Source organism: Ostrea edulis, chromosome 1 (assembly GCF_947568905.1).
Source record: "Ostrea edulis chromosome 1, xbOstEdul1.1, whole genome shotgun sequence".
Classification (NCBI taxonomy): Eukaryota; Metazoa; Mollusca; class Bivalvia; order Ostreida; family Ostreidae; genus Ostrea; species Ostrea edulis.
In genome coordinates this window covers 14,949,134-14,969,853 of record NC_079164.1, presented here as the reverse complement: position 1 = coordinate 14,969,853, position 20,720 = coordinate 14,949,134, and the positions used below count along the sequence as shown (strand labels likewise).

Below are 20,720 nucleotides of genomic sequence, written 5' to 3'. Positions count from 1 at the left end.
TCACCTATTCAATCTGACACAGTAAAATACAAGCAATTCACAGATCGTGATCCACATGTCAGTCGATGCGACATAACGTCATTTAACAGGACAGGACGCATTCTATATTTTAATAGGCGTGTCAAGAAACTTTAATCTGTATTGTTTGCAAGAAAATTGCCGCAACTGTTTACCATTAGTGACAAATCTTTTCTAAAATTCCCAGAAGTTTACTAGAAGTTTGCTACAATTGTTTGCCACTACTGGCAAAGTTCTGCAATGTTTTGATGAATAATTATGGCAAATAAATCTAATTACCACAAACTTACCGTGAGTTTGTGGCAAAGTTGTGGCAAGCATTTAGTTTTAGTAAGGGTACATACACACATGCTAGCGACGCTATATCCTTTTCTCAACTAGTTGCGCGAGGGGATAGCAAATACATAAGAAATATATCAAAAACATCAAAATATATTAAAATACATTTGATGATGATCGTAAGTCCAATCTACTCCTGAAATGCGTTAATTCAAAATATTCACTGGGAATCACCAGTACCAAAGAAAAACATGCAGTATCATATCAATCCAAATGCATTGCCCTATTATGAGTAATGATTAAAAATACATATGCAAAGTCATACTTTTAGTTAGATCCTAAATATTGCTCTCCCCCCCCCCCCCGAAAGGTAAAATACAAAATTACCCAAGAAAGTATTCAGGATATTTGGGAGAGGTACAGTGATGTTTTAATGGACTATCAGATCGATTTCTCATCATTGATATGACAACGTCAAGTAAAGGAAAATCATCGCTAACGAGGTAAGTGTGTTTATGCATATTCTGTCTGTAATGCTGGCTTTTCTTTCTGTAATAGTTTTATGATTTTAAAATCAGTAGGTTCTTCATATATGTGATCATAAAACGATGTGCATATAAATATCTCTTTGAATGCATTCGTCGATATAGTACTAGAGATCGTTTCCCAGTCACAGTTCTGGGCAAATTATAGTATATGGACTAGAAAATCCTATTCCATTCAAGGTAGTCCAATGTAATATGTGAATCTTTCCATGGCAGAGAACGTTATGACAAATCTAACAGACGCTATGTGGTCTTTGTTGGTTCCCTGCTCATTCATTTCATCGCCATGGCAATGCCGTCTGCGATGTTGGGGATCGTTTATGTTGACGTCATCAGAGAATTTGAAGCAGACGCTTCCTTGGTGGCTTTAATGCAATCTCTGTATCGCGGTATCGTGTTTGGTGGAGGTATGCTTTGTTATTAAAAATATTATACCATGTTATTTAACAGAATTTAAAATCAGTGAGAATGAATGATCTAAAATTGTAATAATCATATTTTTTGTTGGGTGATGTTTTGTCTGCATCCTCTCAGAAGCATCGCTACGGGTCTGCTCTATATCAATGATTCAATCATGGAATGGAATGTGAGATTATATACATGTACATGTATTCTAAATCCTAATCTAACATAAACGGAGGAAAATAACTTTCTTCATATTATCGGAACATCAATAAGTCGAGAAAGAAACCTCGGATGTAATACGTCAACAAATTGCAAGTAATTTGAATCACTTGACAAGAAAAATGGCGGTACCCGACTTTACACTTCTTATGGTTGACTGCAAAGAAACCTTTTCCGTATTGGTTCCAAAGCTACTGTTTAATTTCCTTAAAGAAAACAATGTGTTTGTGACCGTTGGACCGAGCGAAGCAAGAAATGATCATTGGTGTTCATAATTCGAATAAGTACGGTAAGTTAGAATTCACTTAAAAATATATATTATTTATGAAATTCCCCTTCCGCTAAACGCCCAGTAACATCTAAATATTGAGGGGGAAATATATGATGATAATTGCAGGATCCGCTTCGCCCATTGATGAAGTTTTCCGTCCAATTTTTCTGTTGATCCATGCATCAAATAGAGAATCATAAGTTTCATTTCTTAAATCAAACAATTATAAACAACAATGCATCCCGTTTCTAATTCAAAAGACGTTCAACACTAAGCAAAATTAACCAAAAAATTCAAAGTAATATAAAAGTAAGAGTAAATATGTCGTATATTTTATATTCAAAGAAATTCATAAACTCTTTTATCTATTTAGTCGTATTACTGTTTTTCTATTTGATGTTTGGCTAAAAACTGTAACTATAATAATTTTACAATTCATTTTTAACAAATGGAGTGTTTGAATTACAAATTGCACGTCAGTCTTGTATTTTTGGCATTGAATATTAAAACACGAATAACTCTAGAAGCAACTAACGAACAAAGCAAAATGGCGGTTCCTATATGGATCACAACATTTTCATTGAGCGTATGTAGAAATCATCTCTTTATTTGCTCATCTTTGTCATTTTTTTTGGTTTACATACATGTTTTTTTTTTTTTTTAAATTTTTTTTATTAGCATTGTCCATTGTACAAATAGAAATTAAGTGCATCATATTGTATACTTTTATAGGTACGATGTACAATGGATATATAATCACTCATACCAACCATTCATACTCCACTCATACATTTCAAAATTAACTGAAATTATACCAAAGAAATAATTATTGAGGTTGCTATAATAGTATCAAAAATATGTAAATTTATACAAAACATGCAGTAAAAAATATACTATTCAGTGGGTTCAAATATATTGTTCCACAAATTCCATTGTTTTTCAAAAAATAATTGATTGGAATTGTAAATAGATAAACACCTTTCAATACTGTATTTCATTTTCAAATGGTTCAAAAGACCTAAAATGCTTAATGTTTTACCTTGTAATGAGGTATTGAAAATATACTGTTTAGTATACAAAATAATAAAGTTAATTTTCATGTTGTCTTTAGTAAGTGGTAATTCTCCTAAAATTATATTTTCAAAATTAAAACCAATCCTTTTTGAAGTAGTCCTGTAAATATGCAAACTTAAAGCTCTCCAAAGATCCAGTACCTCATTACAACCCACAAACATATGTTGAATAGTTTCTGTTTCTTTTTTACACAAGTTACAAACATCTGATGTTTTGATTTGAATTTTTTTGAGATAGTAGCCGACAGGAAGAATTCTGTGAAGAAGTCGATACTGTAGCCACTGTACAGAGGAATCTGATGTAGTTTTGAAACTTGTTTACATACATGTTACCTTAAGATCCTTCAGCCCATCCGAGATTCGCTCGGTATTAAGGAATACTTCATGCATTTCATTTTCAGTTGACAGACATTTCTAAGAGCTACGTTCCATGTCTTTCTCCAAGTAGTAGTACAATCTAAACAGTTTTTGAAAGACATCATATTTTGTTTAGACATAATACCATGATTGATTCGACATCATCATTATTTATCGATGTCGTAGGACAAGAAATGTAAAAACTCAGCATGTACAGAAACGCTTGTATTATAACATACCCTTTTCTTTTAGTTCTTACAAGTTTATTATTATTTTGGACATTATTTGTTGAAATGCGCATGTGGTGCATCAAAATTGGTACCATATAAGTTTAACATTACGACCCCTGTGTCGAGGCCTCTACTGGTGGACTGATAGTCCCCGAGGGGCTCTACAACCCAGTAGCTACGTAATTCATTATTAGCTTGAAATTACGAATGTATATTTAATTGCTGTGAGAAGATTGAGAAATTCATTTCAAAATTAAGGATTATCTCCCTCATGCATAGCTCTGATCCTTAGACGAATTTGACTCCAGTCTTTGGCACTCTGTTTTTCCTTTTGGTTCTTACAAGTTTATTGCTATTTAGGATTTCCAAAGTTTCGGATTGAGCATCAGTGAAGAGACATTATTTGTCGATATTGCGCATCAAAATTGGTACCTTATAAGTTTTATCTTTAAGATAATGATATTTATATTAACAACTTTTTCATTAAACAAAGCTTATACCTTTATAGTAAAGTTAAATGCCTTTTCCGAAGCTTGTTCTTGTTGCCTGTACCATTGTAAGAAAACAAGAATTGCGTAGTAAACACTTAAGATCAATACATTGATCGTTACAGATTTTGTTTTTAATACGCACTGGAACACCCGCACCAAGAGGAATGCCATTTGTCACTGACAATGGAACAGCATGTGAGGTGTTAGTATCACATGCATCTGCCAGGGACTCACATGAAAACATCTGAAGTCTGCTGACAAATTAGAATTATTTAAGTCTCCGGAAGAAGTGCTAGAAGCCTGTGTGGCGATATTCGTATAAACAGAATTACTACTGGATGTCAAAGCTTGTTGGTGTTCCCTCAGAATTGCTGCTGCCAGCTGATCGTAATCGATTGAAGGGTTGCTAGAAGAGCTTACTGGCGGAAATGATGAATTGTCATCAACAACATTACAAGGGGAAGACGCCACAGAAGGAGCATCAACAACATCACAAGGGGGAGACGCCACAGGAGGAGCTTACTGAAGGCATCAACAACATCACAAGGGGGAGACGTCACAGGAGGAGCTTACTGAAGGCATCAACAACATCACAAGGGGGAGACGCCACAGGAGGAGCTAACTGAAGGCATCAACAACATCACAAGGGGAGACGCCACAGGAGGAGCTTACTGAAGGCATCAACAACATCACAAGGGGGAGACTCTATAGGAGGAGCTTACTGAAGGCATCAACAACATCACAAGGGCAGATGCCACAGGAGGAGCTTACTGGAGGCATCAACAACATCACAAGGGGGAGACGTCACAGGAGGAGCTTACTGGAGGCATCAACAACATCACAAGGGGAGATGCCACAAGAGGAGCTTACTGGAGGCATCAACAACATCACAAGGGGGAGACGCCACAGGAGGAGCTTTTTGAGTGTGTAGCCTCTTCTTTCCTTGTGGGTTTGGATTTGGATTTTTCCTTTTTCTTTGGTGGCATCTCATTCTACAATAATTCCAAGCATGTTGTAATTGACATATGTGAGAATATAATACAGATACTAATTGTTGGCACCCAGTTATTATCACAATGGGATATGACACACTATGCAAATATCCTGATTGTGTTAAAAAGGCATAGGTCTTGCCATGATAAAATTGCCAAGATATCAGTATCATTTTAAGTTTCAATGTATACAGGTCAGTTATAAGTGAATTAGTCCCAGTCCATTATAAATGAAAGCTAAACAAGTATATTCTCATCTCAAATAGAAATGAGCTATAAATAAACAAACTTAGCTGCAACTATTTCATGACAATTATGGGCAACCAATGCTACATAAATAAACGAATCCTTCCAACTCCTGCACATATGCCAGGAAGAATAAAATAAACAAACTTGTTGCCTTTGCATAAATATCAAGAAATCAAATAGTGATCATTCAACAAACTGACCCAACTGACACAAACAGGTTACTATGAACTTGAAGAAAATTGGCATAATATGTAGACAAACAGCTAATAACTAAATGGTTAATAAATAAAACTGATACTGTCTTACATTAATTATGAACACACAGCCAGAAATTATCATTTGCATAACAAGCTAACAAACAAGGGATAACTTTCCGTGCGGAGATCAGACATTATTAAGCACCATATGTGCTATGTACTAGTATTGATACTTATCTAGTCCTGATTCTTTGCCCGTACCGACAAATGGGAAGCATGGAGGACAGCACTTTTAACACTTTGCAAGTACTTGCTTATAAACAGGTGATCATTGTTGCTGTCTTTTATGTGAACCCCGTCAAGCGCCATGTGTTTCATGTCTGGGTCCCAGAATTATAAAATTACTGGTGCCAAAAAAACGAGATTACTGTTTGAGAAGTGACACTGGTCATGAAGAAGTTTATTGGTATCAATTATTTTGGTAAATACTGACTATCTACTTTTAATGGATGTCTACGTAGCAATTGTCCAATAATTACATAAGAGAAGTTATTGGTTAATAGTAAAATTTGTGCCAGAGCCATGATTTGTCGAGCAACATATCGTGTGGTGTTGCCTGTGGATCTGCTAAATCATTTCTACCAATCTGGATGTAACAAATACCGCTCTCGGTATGAATATTTTGAACGTCAAGTAGTTCCCTGGAATTAGTCAGCTCGTAGGTCCTGTGGCACAAATTATCAGTTCAAAAGTATCTTTCTGAAGACGTAAATTATCATAATGTTGCACATTGTTCATGAATACACCGAACCTCCTAATGAAGGAATCGCCCATCAGCACCTCTGTTGTTGGCTTTGGGTATCGAATGCTTACCTCCATGCCATCTGCTGGAGTAATCAATTAATTATCGAAATCTTCAAATTACCTTAAGTGGTATCTCAGATATGTTAGAACAAACAATTGTTGGATAATTATATGAACTTGAAGCAAATCTTCAGTTAAATAAGATTGAACAAAACCTCGTGCTTCACCGGATTTTCATTATTTGGAATTCGATCCCTATCTGAGTTGAATCCAATCTTAATACAACAAATAATGATAATTGCAAATTATAAAGTATCATGGAATTACAATGTAAAAAGCTTGCATATAAAGCATTTTATGAGACATAAAATTTTATTTATAAGTATATATATTTTTAAGACTATCGACAGCTGCTGGAGGATTTCCATTGTTAACTTCCCATATTTATGTAGCAATATTCCATTATCACCTGCGTATGGTGTTTATATATCTCAACTGATTCGATATGCAAGAGCTTGTTCTGCGTATAGTCAGTTTTTAAATCGAGGTAAGCTACTGACAAACAAGTTGATGGTACAGGGGTTTCAACAGTCTCGATTGAAGTCAGCATTTCGCAAATTATATGGTCGTTATAACGATCTAGTTCGTCAAAGCAACCTCGCATTGGGTCAAATGCTGTCTGACGTGTTTCATACCGATTGTTAGGCCGTTCTTGGCACACTGATTTCGACTACGAATAAGTCCGTTTACCTGATCAAGATAAAGGGCTCAAGGCGGGTGTGACCAGTCAACAGGGGATGCTTACTCCTCCTAGGCACCTGATCCCACCTCTGGTGTGTCCAGGGGTCCGTGTTTGCCCAATTTTCTATTTTGTATTGCTTATAGGAGTTATGAGATTGATCACTGTTCGTTTTCGTCACCTTTCATTTAAATGATTACAACTCTACATCACTTGTAGGAAATATTTTAGTTCAATTTGAGCAAAGCACTGGTATCCATATTTTTCAACAAATTATTGTTAATATGAATATATTTTACTTTAACAAAACAAGCATTGGATATGAAATAGTTTTGCACGAGTGTCTGCATATTCTCCAACATAAATGTACCGTACCCAGGCGTTTGATGCATGGAAATTATGCTCTATTTCATCATAAATGTTAAATTCATCAGCGGATCCAGAAAATTATCTGAAGTTGTAGAGGTGGTATCTTTAGAGTTGAGTCATTTTATGCCAGTGTATCTTGTCATGGATGAGGAAATTGATTGATAGTGAAAACAGAAGATAAATGAACGGAATGAACAGTACATGTGAACAGTCACTGACATCGATGTTTTGTCTAATAATCTATTTCGGAGGGAAAATACAACTTGATGACGTGGATTAAAAATGTTACATCCATTCACACACATTTCTACTTGTTTGACTTTAGCAGATGACTATATTATATATAGATGCGTATTGTAGTACTGACTACTGTGCTAAAAATAATACAAGATTTACATTCATAATACTTTCCCGACAGAAATGCATTAAAGAAATGAAAAGTAGAATGCTGCAAATAAATTCCAGCAGGACATATCATGGCGTATTAATACATTTTCTGGAAATATATATATATAGTCACGATGAAAATGACTACAATTAACAATTGTGTAAAAATCATACACTCCGTTTACCTGATCAAGATATAGGGCTCACGGTGGGTGTGACCGGTCGACAGGGGATGCTTATACCACCTAAACACCTGATTCCACCTCTAGTATATACAGGGGTCCATGGTTGCCCAACTCTCTATTTTGAATTGCTAATATGAGGTATGACATTGATCAATGTTCGTTATCTCCACGTTTCACCGAAGTCAAAGTTTGTTACCTTTTTTTCGGAAACATATAGGTACATGACTCCAAATGTTACACAAATGTCTCTAAAACATGATACAAGTTAACCCAAGCAATTGATCCAGTAAGTCAAACACGTGGGAACCGAGATTGCACTTAAGAGACTGACCCAAATTTCGTTTCCAGGGATACCATCTCAGTCTGGATACCCACAATATTAATCGCTCCGTGAGATAATTTCCCTTGTATTTTTTTTTATATTCACAGAACTCCTGTTTTACATTCGATGTAAACATGATGATCCGACCGGACAACAACATCAGGTGTTTCGTGTTGTTATTTGTTTAAAAAAACCTTTCATGCTATTGTTACATTCGTGTTCTCATCGAAGAGTATCATTTTTCTGACATAACACCTATTATACAGTACATAACTGAAATACAATTAAGTCCAAACTTCTCTTTTTGGGTCACAATTTAGTGCATTAATTGTTTTCGTTGAAATCGAATCAACGCGAGCTCTTCCGTAAATTGAACACACACATTCATAATAGACGCTAAATTAGAATATGAAACAAATTATATTAATTTGTTGTCAAAACGTTATGTGAAGGTAAATATAAGTATAAGTCTTGAATTTTTAATGTTAAAATCTTTTGATTTGTAAAAGCAAATGACCGTTTTAACTAATAATCACACAACGCTGATGTAGGGTATTCCATTTTTTAGCAAAGCATTTGCTTTCATAAAAAAGAACATTTACAAAAACATTCAGTGGTTAATTCATAACGAGACACGCCTCTCTCTTATAATGCATGCTAGTGCTGTGGCGAGTCACACAAGCTAAACACAAACCACAAAAATATTGAGACATGGAAGTGTAATTCCGAACGCCGATTTAAATCAAACGACAACTTTAACAAAATCATAATTAGGATATTATGCTTTAATACTGCATTCATTTAATAACAATAATGTCATATACGAATGCTTTCAATATGGATTGAATTAAAAGCAGATGTACCCAATCCCTATATGTCAGTAATAAAGAAACTAATTAACACCCATAGAGATGTACATAAAAGAAACATAAGACTGACCAACTATTCTTGAATTAGCATTACTCGATAATTATTAGAACTCATTAGAAATCATATTTCACAGGAGTGGTAGCGGAACTTGTTATCAGACGAGTAGGGGAATTCCCGTGTATGATGGCTGGGTCATTGTTAGGAAGCCTTAGTTTTCTAGCCGCAGCCTTCTCAGAAAGTGTTACCACAATTGTTCTTCTTGTTGGTGTTGGTGGAGGTAGGTTTACTAAATGGTATGGGAAAATATAAAAATCAACAACGTCTTTGATTGAATCCTGAAACGTAACTGAATTCATTTCATTTTTAGGATGTGGATTTGTGTTTGCAGCATTCTTGTCATATGTCAATACCAGACGAGCATTCCAAGGTCACTCATCTATAAACAAGTTCCTTTCATCTATCAGCATTGGAGCTGGAGTGGGGTTGTTCGTAACACCTTATATGACTGAGTATTTCCTACTAGAGTTTGGATGGCGAGGAACTTTCATGATAGCTGCTGGGATATTCTTTCATCTTAACCTGATTGGGATAGCAGTGAAATTAAATTTACCGCCATTAGATAAGACTGAATCTAAAGACTTCAAGTGGAATGACCAATTTGCCGTTTTCAAAAAGAGAGGGTTTTCAATTTACATACTCGATGTTTCTCTCTTTGGAATATTTGGTAATTGATTTGTGAATATATTAGTAAAACTCTTGTTTCTGTTAAGTAGATCTTCATCGACATGTTTTATTCATACAATCACGGTATACAATATTACATGTATTTGAGGCAGGTTTCGCTGAGTCTTGGTTCCTACCGGATTTCCTCGTCTCAAACAATTATACCAAAGAAGATGCTGCCTTGTTACTTACTGTGAGCGGCATATTCAATGTGGTTGGACGAATACTCGCGGTACTTCTATCATCATTCTTCAGGTAAGAGATGAATGTCAAAAGAATTGTGTTGAAAATTTCCTTATTGCTAATAACGAAATATGGTTTTACAAACATTTTCGTAAACGGTTAATAGGAAATCCATAGAATAGCTTTATCATTTATATTTGACTGATTTTTGGTATTTCTTTTGGACGATAAGACTTCGACTTTTCCATCGCGAACTTCCGATATTTATATAGAAATACAGTGAAACTTCTCTAAACCGGCCAGCTGTCGAACCGAAAAAAAAACCCCGGCTGGTTTAGAGGGGTGGCCGGTATACCGAGAATTTAGCATTTAGAGACATTTCAGCTCAATTTTTATTAGGTATTTCATTGACATACCACAAACCATATAATATGGTGTTCAAGGACTATTTTTTCACTATTGGAAATAAAACAAAATAATTTACTAAATGTTTATTTTCAATTTATAGCACTAAAACGAATTAAACATGAATAAACATTTTTCATTGACATGCATAAATAATGGAAAATATTCCGTTTAAATAAAACTGCATTTGATATATGTCTAGAAATATGTAGACTAGCAGCATTTATGTAGAATTTCGGCTTATGTTTAATAAACAAAACAAACACATAGCCATTTGATTGCTGCAATTAATACACAGAGTAGGTACTGCTCACTTTGATATGGGGATCTATGATCAATTAACGGTGGAGATCAAACTAGACCGCTTGTACCTACAGGTAATTATTACCAGAAATAGTCTTGCTGCAATCATCTAATTTTAACTTAAAATTTATAACAGGATGCATAAAGAAAACACGAAGGCCTATTATTGGAATTCCTCTTACCTATAAAAACTCTGTTTACATCCATTGCTTATATCGTTAACAAATTTGTTTTGACGTTTTTGAAAAGTACAGTAGTAAATATATAATTTTAATTGTGATGTTTCTTAGGAATTTGAAGTCTATAGAAACTCCCCAAAAATCATTTATCTATTGAAAATGATCATTAACAGCGATGGGTTTGTTGTTTATTAACTACCGCTTATATCCATGGTGCAACAATATGGCGTATTGATTGTAGTCATTCAATATGTGCATATCTGTTTATAACATTTTGCACAGAAATTTAAAAGGGTCACTTGGATTAGCCAAGCACCAATTAACACCCTGGACAGTACAGGTAAACTATAGTACTTATAGAGGCCACTCGTGTTTTTCACACCTCCGGTCGATAATTTCCCACCTGCCTGATAGGTGAGTCATTTTTCACACCTAGCCAGTCTTAATCACCCCTGTGGCCAAAATTTTCTAGTCTTCAAATAGTGGCCGGTATGATAAGGGTAAATTACACATGTTTGTTAACAATTGTACTTTAAAAAGTGGCTGATGTCCGGTTTGCAGGGGTGGCCGGTTTTGTGAGACTTCCTTTGTAAGGAAATGTGAAGGTTTTTGCCTGGACTTTGAAAAGCGGCCGATATTCAGGGAGAACCGGTTTTTTGAGGGGCCGGTTTGGAGAAGTTTCACTGTATACTTTAAACACCGTCCCGTGTGGATCCGGGTTAGAATAGGTCCTCAGTACCCCTTGCTTGCCGTAAGAGGCAACAACATGGGGTGCTCTTTCGGATGAGACCATAAAAAATGACGCCCCATGTCAAAGCAATTGTAGCAGGATAAGGATTCCCTCCCTGCTCAAAGGCCGTAAAAGTCAAGCACAGGTCAACAATTTGCAACCCTTCACCGGCAATGATGATGTCTTCATATGAGTGAAATATTCTTGAGAGGGGCGTTAAACAATATACAATGAATAAATCCATAAACACCTGATGTGGTGTTTATGTCTCTCAACTGATTCGATAAGCAAGATGATGTCTGCGTATGATCAATTTTTCAGTCGAAGCAAGCTACTTACATATACGTTGATATCACAGCAGTTTGATCAGTATCTTTTGAAGTTTGTAAGCCGCTAAATTCATATTCGGTATAATGATCTTATTTGCAAATACAATTTGTCGTTAGGTCGAATGCTGTCTGACGTGTTTAATACCAATTGTTAGACCGTTCTTTACACACTGACTTTGACTATGGATGACTTGTCTTACCTGAACAAGATACAGTTCTCACTGTGAATGTGACCCTTCAACAGGGATGTTTAATCGTCCTAGGCATCTGATCCGCTTCCTGTACGTCCAGGCGCTCCTGCTTGTCCCACTCTTAGTTTCGCATTTTTTATAGGATTGATGAGATTGATTACTGTTTGTTATCTTGACTTTTTATCTACATTGCTTTATCATTATCATGTATTGCTTAAAGATGTACCATGAGATAAAATTAATATCAATTTTCTGGCGGTTTACAAAAGATTTCGTGATAGCTAGTATTATCAGGATTTCATGAAAATACGAAAACAAGTATTGACTCCTTTTTTTCAGTCGACCCAAGATACTGTATCATTGGAGCTACATTTGTTTAGCCTTGGCTCTCAGTCATGCTCTATACCCATACTTCCTTCAGTCCCACCCTGTCCTTATAGTCGCCTCTGGACTGTACGGTACTTGCTTTGGACTACTTAGTTCTCAAGGCGCACCCATTATTCTTCAGTCACTCCCCTTGGATCTTTTTCCGATTGGAACAGCAATTGAAATGACCTCCTATGGAGTTTCAACTGCGGTTGGCGGATATATTGGTGGTGAGTGTGATATATTCTCAATTATCGTAATGAAATGCTAGGACAAGGGCTGACCAGTGATGTAGACATCAGTATCTTTGTTGCACATCTTTTTGTTCAGATTATTTTACGCATCCTACCTTAGTGTACTTGTTCTGTCAGACTTCGCTAGAGTTCTACATCAGATTAGGAATAAATGAAACATTTACAGACTTATGATCATGTTGTTCAAATCTTAGAAGTTGGATGGTAGGGGTCACTTTAAACGTAAAGATTTCTGTTTCGGTAATATTTCGATGTGAATATCCTTAAATGGAATGACACATGTATTCTATTTTACAATATGTAACCATTAAAATGGTGTTACACGGAGGTATGATTAAAAATATATTGGGATACTTAAAAGGGGACACGTAAAATTGTAAGATAACAAAACCTTTAAAACCTGAACGTGAATACGCATTTTCCGAGATATCAGCTTTTGGAGATAGAGGTGCATTCAATATTTTAATGAAAGCATGAGTGGGTACAAGGTTTAGAAGAGTTGTGTAAATCACAATTAAAGTTACTCCTTTAAAAGCGTGTATTGTGTTTGCAGTAGCTGGTGGTGTACATTAACTGGCATTACAAAGGCGAAAATTCTGAAATTTTAGGGCTAATAATAGCCGTGTTTCGAGTTACTCCGGAACACCCGGGATTTTTCGTATTTAGCCACGCCGGTCACGTGATATGAGCAAAATGTTCCACAGGGGTACTTCCGGTTAATTTTGTTTACACTGGTAACAAAATTGTTTTTGACAAAATATAGATTTTGCGGCACAAACTGTCGCAAATCAGATAAAGGATAGCAAGGGATATATATTTACTTGGGAAGATGTCAAAGTTTACCTTTTCCCAAACCCGGGATAAGCGTTCACGCAGAGGAAACGATGGTGTCATTTGTGTAGAAAACCACGAGCAGCCGAAATTGAGTGCGATTATTACATTCCGTGAAAGCTGAACCAACAAAGAAACATCATTGTTCTAGCCAGTTTGCTTATATTAACTTTTAGGAAAACCAAGAGGTTTGTACTGACTCTTAAAATTATAATATAGACTGTGCAAAATCTTGTCAATCTTTAAGAATAGGTATACTTGTACCCTCAGCCACATCTGAGCAGTGTATGTATTTTACAACGGTGTTCATATGACATTAAATAGATAATTTCAATTATGAACTTATGGTTCAGGCTCATAAAAATTATGAAGCAATTTCACAAGGGAGTGAGAGGGGGGGGGGGTATATATATCTGCCAATGAAATAAAATATGAGAACACCAGATAATATATCCCTACGGATCTATACTAGAATTTGCATGATCATTTATTCAAGCTCCATACTGATGGTTCATTCACTGCAAAATTTTGAATTATATCAAAGAACATTGATCTTTTCTCCAACTTTTAATACCAATCAAGCACAGGCAATATGCATCGCTTGGGGTCGAATTTACTATTAAAGAGTACTCTTTAATAGTAAATTCGAACACAAGTGATGCATATTGCCTGTGCAATCAAGGTACTTTACATGTACATCAGATATGTACATTTCCACTCAAACCACTTGTATACAAGAATGGAACCAGCTGAACATGAGCCATGTTATATATTATATATTTGCTCTCCTACCCCTTTGATTCAGTACTGTGTAAGGAAATATACTATTGAGTATATATATTTTTTAAAAAGAATAACAAAGAACAACAATTTTCATTCATATTTTATTCAACATATATATACACAGGTTGATAACAATGGCTGATCTGCATATAATGACTGCTAGTTATTGGCTGGTATGCAGTGAAAGGGAGCTAAAAAGGAGTAAAAAGTTCATATCAGCCAGGTGAGAATTAATTTCTTCTTTTTTGTGTGTTATACATATGTAATTCTTTTCTATTGCTGCTTCAAATCTTGTGTATTTGAAAATTTTCAGTCTAATATTTGGCAATGTTATAGGTAGTGTGGTTTAAATAAACCAGTGTTAAGGAATATCCAGTAATGACATGACGTCATGAGAGTTTGGTATACCGACATTCAGATGATTAATGATGAAACTGAAGACCTCAAGTGAAAGGCATGGAAAATTATCCTGTTCCCATTAACCTGAAAAAGAGGAGGGATGCCACAATATTGATAATAGACTTTTGTCAATTTGAGAAGCAAAGATGTAAAAAATAAAATAAAATAAATAAATAATGCTGAAATTATAATTCATGTATTTGTTAAAAATACTGTTCACTGTACATACATGTATATTTTTTTAACTTATTTGGAAATACATGAAGTAATTCATATTAAAACTGAATGTATGAGTTTTCATGATTTTTATCAATAAAGCTTACCATATTTATTGTACATATATCTGATTTCCCCTATACATTGTAGTCATATGAGAGCTTGCTTGCATTCAGAGATCTGACATCATGTATAAAGCCGAGTTAAACAACTTCAAAATCTACCCAACATGTTTTAAATGAAGAGAAAAGATTCTTCCTAATTTCTTTTTTTTTTCAATTTTGTTCATAAATTTATATTTAAAAGTCAATTCACCTTTTTCAAACTTTTGATGCATATGACGGATTTCCTCTGTATTGCTATATCTATCAGGCCCAGCACAATCTCTATATTTAGCTATATAGTTTTATAAAGCTATTTCAAACAGCTTCATTAAGCTAGTTTCGATTAAATTTCTTAAGTGCAATGACACATAACAATATACATGTACTTTGAACTAACCACAACACTATTCTAGGTATAGATCATATGTCATTTTAAGAATTTTCATGAAAAGAGAATTTCTTTTGTATTGATAACTGTCCACTGCCTTATGTGTGTCGAAGCTTTGATAAGTATATGATGACTTTACAATGTGGAATCTTTAACAACTTAATAATCCTAAACATTTGACAATTTTGAATCAAAATTCTTCCTAAGGTACATAGTTTAAGAAGCTTTTTTTGTTTACAGTGTGTTGTTTCAAGTACAAGGATGAAATATTTTCACTTAGAAATTCAATTTTTATGCTTTAAAAATATATTTGATAGAAGATTTGAAATAGTTATATCAAGCAATTTCAATTAGCTTTAAAAAGCTATATAGCTTGATTAGCATATTTATATAGCTAATTATACTAGAGATTGTGCTGGACCAGTCTATGAGCACATAATTGAAATTATATTGCTGAAAGGAATAATATTACCTTAATCATGACCAGATATATATTTTGTTCAGCGATATAAATATGAGCAGTAATCACAAATACCTACTGGATTGTGAAAAGTCAATAAAATGACTACAACAATAAATAGTCATGCTAAAAATTCTTCTAATTACATGAGTATATCATTAGAAGTCAAACTCCAAAGACTTAATTTGTATCACAAGTATTAGTTGATAAATAATTATTTTCAAATTCAATCTAATTAAAATTATATCTGATCCGCTCATGCAATCGCTACACAAAGGACTATACACCAGTTTCATAACAAGTGCAGTCTTTTCTTAGAGATCACCTGAGCATAGTGAAAATTCAAGTAAATTAAAAGTCGAATCAATCTAATTAAAATTAGATCTTTGATCCGCTCATGCAATCGCTACACTTTGTGTAGCGATTGCATGAGCGGATCAAAGATCTAATTTTAATTAGATTGTTTCAAATTAGACAGCATATTGACTATACCCAAGTAGATAATTTTATCCTCACTCACATATGGCTATACCATTGCACTCAGAAACCCAGTCTAATTCAATCTAAAATAGCTTTAAATAATAAAGCCATTTCAAATACCTATAACATTATAGCTAATCTATTACTTTTCACTGTGTATTGTCATTATCTATATTTTATATCAATAATTATCAGGTCCAGCCCAAAGACTATTTCTACCTATGTAGCTACTTATAGCTACCTAGGTATTTAAACCTACTCCAGGTAGCTATTTTTACCTACGTTTTCCTTTACTTGCATTTCGTGGCCAAACGCAGGAACGGCGCAACATGGTGTGTACCAAATTTCTTGATTCACTTATACTGACAATGAATACCACAAAAATATTGGACAAAAAAATGATTACTTTCAAATTTGCATCAATAACTGCACCCACTTCCATTCTCTAGGAACTTAGGATCAAAGATACATGATAAGAAGTCTAGAATGTTTTACAAATCTTTATTAATTTTAAAGTTAACATTCATGCACTCTTACATTAAAAGTTTTTGAGTCAATTTTTCATGCAATTTCCTCTACATTTTCCACCCTCGTAAAGTATTTAATTTACACTCCGAATTTTGTCATGCACATGCACAACATGATACATAAAACGACTGACCTGTTTAAAAGATGTGACTTAATTATTATTTATTTATATCTTTAAAAACATGTAAAAGTAGGTAATAGTAGCTACTTTAAGTAGCTTTAAATACCTAGGTAGCTATTAATAGCTACGTAGGTAGAAATAGTCTTTGGAATGGACCTGGTTATATATGTTACATGTTTATGCCCATTTTGGCCCCGATTTGGTACCGTAAATTCTATTTCACATAGGCCCTATAGACTGTACTGGACCTAATGCCTGCTTTATGAAGCAGTGCACATTGTGTTTTGTTTAATCATATATATATATAATGTCATCATAATTTTCATTTTACCTGTTTGACAGGTTTCAGTAAGTCTAATACGTTCTTTGCCTTTACACCTCCGGTTACTAGACAGCTGGGCCTTGTGTGAGTTACACGACATCGTCTTCTTCTGTTCTTGACGAAGTCTTTCGTTGTATTTCGTAGATCAATAGTAGCTTATCAAACGCTCATAAACAAATGTGTACCGCATACACCCCAAACTATTAAATGTGTATTTCAATTTCATGATGATCGACAAAATTAAGCCTAGGCCTAATACACGAAGTGTCAACTGTTGGTTTACAAAGGTAAACCACGATAAACCGGAAGTAACCCTGTGGAACATTTTTGACGCGGCGTGACTAAACACAGAATAAACACTGTGTTCCGGAGTAACTCGAAACACGGCTATTAGGCATTTTATAACTAAATTACGATAGTTTTAAACATTGAAATGTATTAAGTCTTACCTCTGCAAATATGACAATAAAGAAACTCAGAAGAGGACAACATGAATTTTTAAAATATGCCCAAACTTCCTAATTTCATTTACAGAATGAAAAATGGGGGTTGAAACATAAATCATTTTGCATCCAACACCCTCTCCCGAACAACATACTCAGGAAATTCGCAATTTAAGAGGAGAACATTACGGATATCATTCCATGCATTCAATTTATCTCCCATGACTGTGAAAGTAGAGAAGAAAAAATAACCCAAAGTCATGAACCCCTGACCGAGGAGCCATGAATTTCACAATTTAGTAGAAAGCTTCATGAACATCACCAAATCATGCATTTACTTTTTCTAATAATTATATATATCTCAGTAGAGATAAAGATTTTTTTAGGATTTAATACATTTTTGCTACTAGTGGATGGCCGTATTTGCCCTGCCCTAGGGCTTGAACCCTGACCAAGAAGACATAAATTTCACAATTCAGGTAGATAGCTTCATGGACATCATAATCTTTTCTAAATGATGAAGATTTTCTACGATCTAATATATTTTAACTATATGGTCATTTTGGCCTCACCCTAGGGCCTGAACCCTTGACCTAGGGGCCATGAATTTCGCAATTTTGATAGAGGGCTTGATAGACATAATAATCATGCATTCAGTTTTTACATATGTATACATGTCTGGGAGAAAAAAGGATTTAATACATGTTCACTATATGGTCACATCGGCCCTCCTGACCTAGTGGCCATAATTATCACAATTTAAGTAGAACTCTTCATTGACATCATATCCATGCCTTTAGTTTTTTCCCACATGTGTGGGGGACGAGAAGAGTTTTAAAAATATGGCCTTTTTAAAAGTATATTTGGCCCCTCCCATAGGCCCCAGGGGGTGATAAAGTAATACATTTAACAACTTTTATTCCCCTTATTATAGAGATGCTTCAACATAAATTGTAATAATTATCCATCATGATCTAGTTTTCAAGAAGTTAAAAATGTAAAATTGTTAACAACACACGGCGCACGATGACGAATACCAATGGTAATAGTCACCCGAGTGATTCAGGTGACCTAAAAGTACTGCAAATACAGGAAAGGCGTCTTTTAGGCCTCCATTGTCCCAGCTTTTATTAGATGGATGTTTTCTTCTCCTAAGAACCTGTCCCCACCTCTGGTGTGTCCAGGGGTCCGTATCTGCCCACTTCTCTATTTTGTATTGCTTATAGGAGTTATGAGATTGATCACTGTTCGTTATTTTCACCTTTCAAGCATTTACAAACATCATCACTTGTGTTGTTCAAAGAATTTCCTTAGTATATGTCACTTTCATATCTCTCTAAGGAGTTTCATTGGGTTTTTTAAAATTTCATTACAGGATTAATTCGTGACCTCACAGGTGGATATGAAGGCGTCTTTTACACTGCATCGGTATCGTCCATTATTTGTTCGTTTGCGTCATTGCTTCTCATTATTGTGGATAACATTTATAAAAGGAGAGACAGAAAACACGTTCATAATAACAACTCTGTTTCGATAAGCTCACACCTATAATAATGCATTTGATAATGTGGTCATGATATTGATATCACGTGACGTGGCTTTAAGAACATCCATGAAATTTCAGAAACGATTGTTTATCTTCACCATTTCTAGTCGATTTAAACAGTATCCTTAATTCATAAAATGTTTAACAGAAAAAAGTATATAGAATGGAATAACTATTTCATGTGAGCTCAATTTTCGTAGATTAGGTACTCGTATCTTTAGAATTTCAAACTACAATTCTCGCGTGGGGATCCGGGTTAGAATAGATCCTCAGTACCCCTTGGTTGTTGTAAGAGGCGACTAAATGGGGCGGTCCTTCGGATGAGACCGCAAAAACCGAGGTCCCATGTCACAGCAGATGTGGCACGATATAGATCCCTCCCTGCTCATTGGCCATAAGTACCGAACATAGGCCTAAATTTCTCAGCCCTTCACCGGCAGTGGTGACGTCTCCATATGAGTGAAGTATTCTCAAGAGGGACGTTAAACAATATACAATGAATTATTCAAACCACAATGGAATACACAACTTGTATAATGTTCCAACGTACAGAAACCATATTCATGAAATTACATCCCAATGAAAATTTCGACAATTCACAAAAATCGGTCCCCAAGAATTTCAGGGTATACATATAGATTATACGTCCTCCGGGGTAACATAGCACATTGAGACCTCTGTGATAACCGCAGGGTTTGGTGGGAGTGGAGGAAGAAATTTTTTCCATGGACAGTGTGTTTTTTTGTTAATTATTTTACCATAAATTGATCTAAACCATGAAAGGTTGTCAGTAAAAATTACAATCTAAGAAAAAGCATAATCTTTTATGTGAATGATAACATTTTGAGGCATATGATTAGAATATAGCATACACATGTTTTGATATAAATACAAATCATTTTGATGAAAAGAATTCTCATTTTGCCATTAATTTTTTTTATATGAACAAAAAAGATAAAAGGAAAACTATTACACAGTTATTGCAATAACACAGACGACCACGAATAAGGAAAACATATCAATACAATCTTCCAACTGCCAGGATAATTATGCAAGGATTCTCAGAATTAGGAGATGGAGCGTTGACAAAATAAGATTGATATGAAGATATAAACTTGGTCGCCAAAGGCTTTATACCCTGGATTTTATTCAAAAACTTCTAAGTGAGAAGAAAAAATCTTTCGCTGTGACCTTCAATTCGACTTTTAGATATATCGATGAAGTTTTGTCGATTAACAATGATAGCTTTCATTCATATGTCGATTTGATATATCCCTGTGAGCTCGAAATAAAGGACACCACAGAGTCGTCCACTTCTGCTTCATACTTAGATATTTTATTGAAAGTAGACATTAACGGCAAACTAACAACTCAACTGTATGACAAACGGGATGATTTCAGCTTCTCCATCGTCAACTTCCCACATTTATGTAG

The 20,720-nt window shown here is 34.8% G+C and overlaps 1 protein-coding gene and 2 long non-coding RNA genes across 3 annotated transcripts; 2 read left to right on the top strand and 1 right to left on the bottom strand.

Moving 5' to 3' along the window:
- The first annotated feature begins 661 nt into the window (after positions 1–661).
- On the top strand, positions 662–20,594 carry LOC125660672 (monocarboxylate transporter 2-like). Its single transcript, XM_048892396.2, has 7 exons — positions 662–800; positions 1,059–1,249; positions 9,136–9,279; positions 9,370–9,726; positions 9,839–9,980; positions 12,385–12,641; positions 19,116–20,594. The coding sequence occupies exons 1-7, from the start codon at positions 763–765 to the stop codon at positions 19,289–19,291; spliced, it is 1,305 nt and encodes a 434-aa protein (XP_048748353.2). The 5' UTR covers positions 662–762; the 3' UTR covers positions 19,292–20,594.
- On the top strand, positions 12,650–15,010 carry LOC125662573 (uncharacterized). Its single transcript, XR_007365437.2, has 2 exons — positions 12,650–13,684; positions 14,404–15,010. It is a non-coding gene; the product is annotated as an uncharacterized LOC125662573 (long non-coding RNA).
- Positions 14,367–17,646, bottom strand: LOC125662571 (uncharacterized). Its single transcript, XR_008799641.1, has 2 exons — positions 17,307–17,646; positions 14,367–14,762 (listed from the first exon to the last, which is right to left on the bottom strand). It is a non-coding gene; the product is annotated as an uncharacterized LOC125662571 (long non-coding RNA).
- Positions 20,595–20,720: the final 126 nt, after the last annotated feature.

What these genes read in the sequence shown, in the direction of transcription:
- LOC125660672 (XM_048892396.2), top strand. Translation starts at nt 763, where the DNA reads ATGACAACGTCAAGTAAAGGAAAATCATCGCTAACGAG. An exon ending in TTCTCTCTTTGGAATATTTG is followed by an intron (nt 9,727 to 9,838) that starts GTAATTGATTTG and finishes TATTTGAGGCAG; the next exon opens with GTTTCGCTGAGTCTTGGTTC. An exon ending in CTTCTATCATCATTCTTCAG is followed by an intron (nt 9,981 to 12,384) that starts GTAAGAGATGAA and finishes CCTTTTTTTCAG; the next exon opens with TCGACCCAAGATACTGTATC.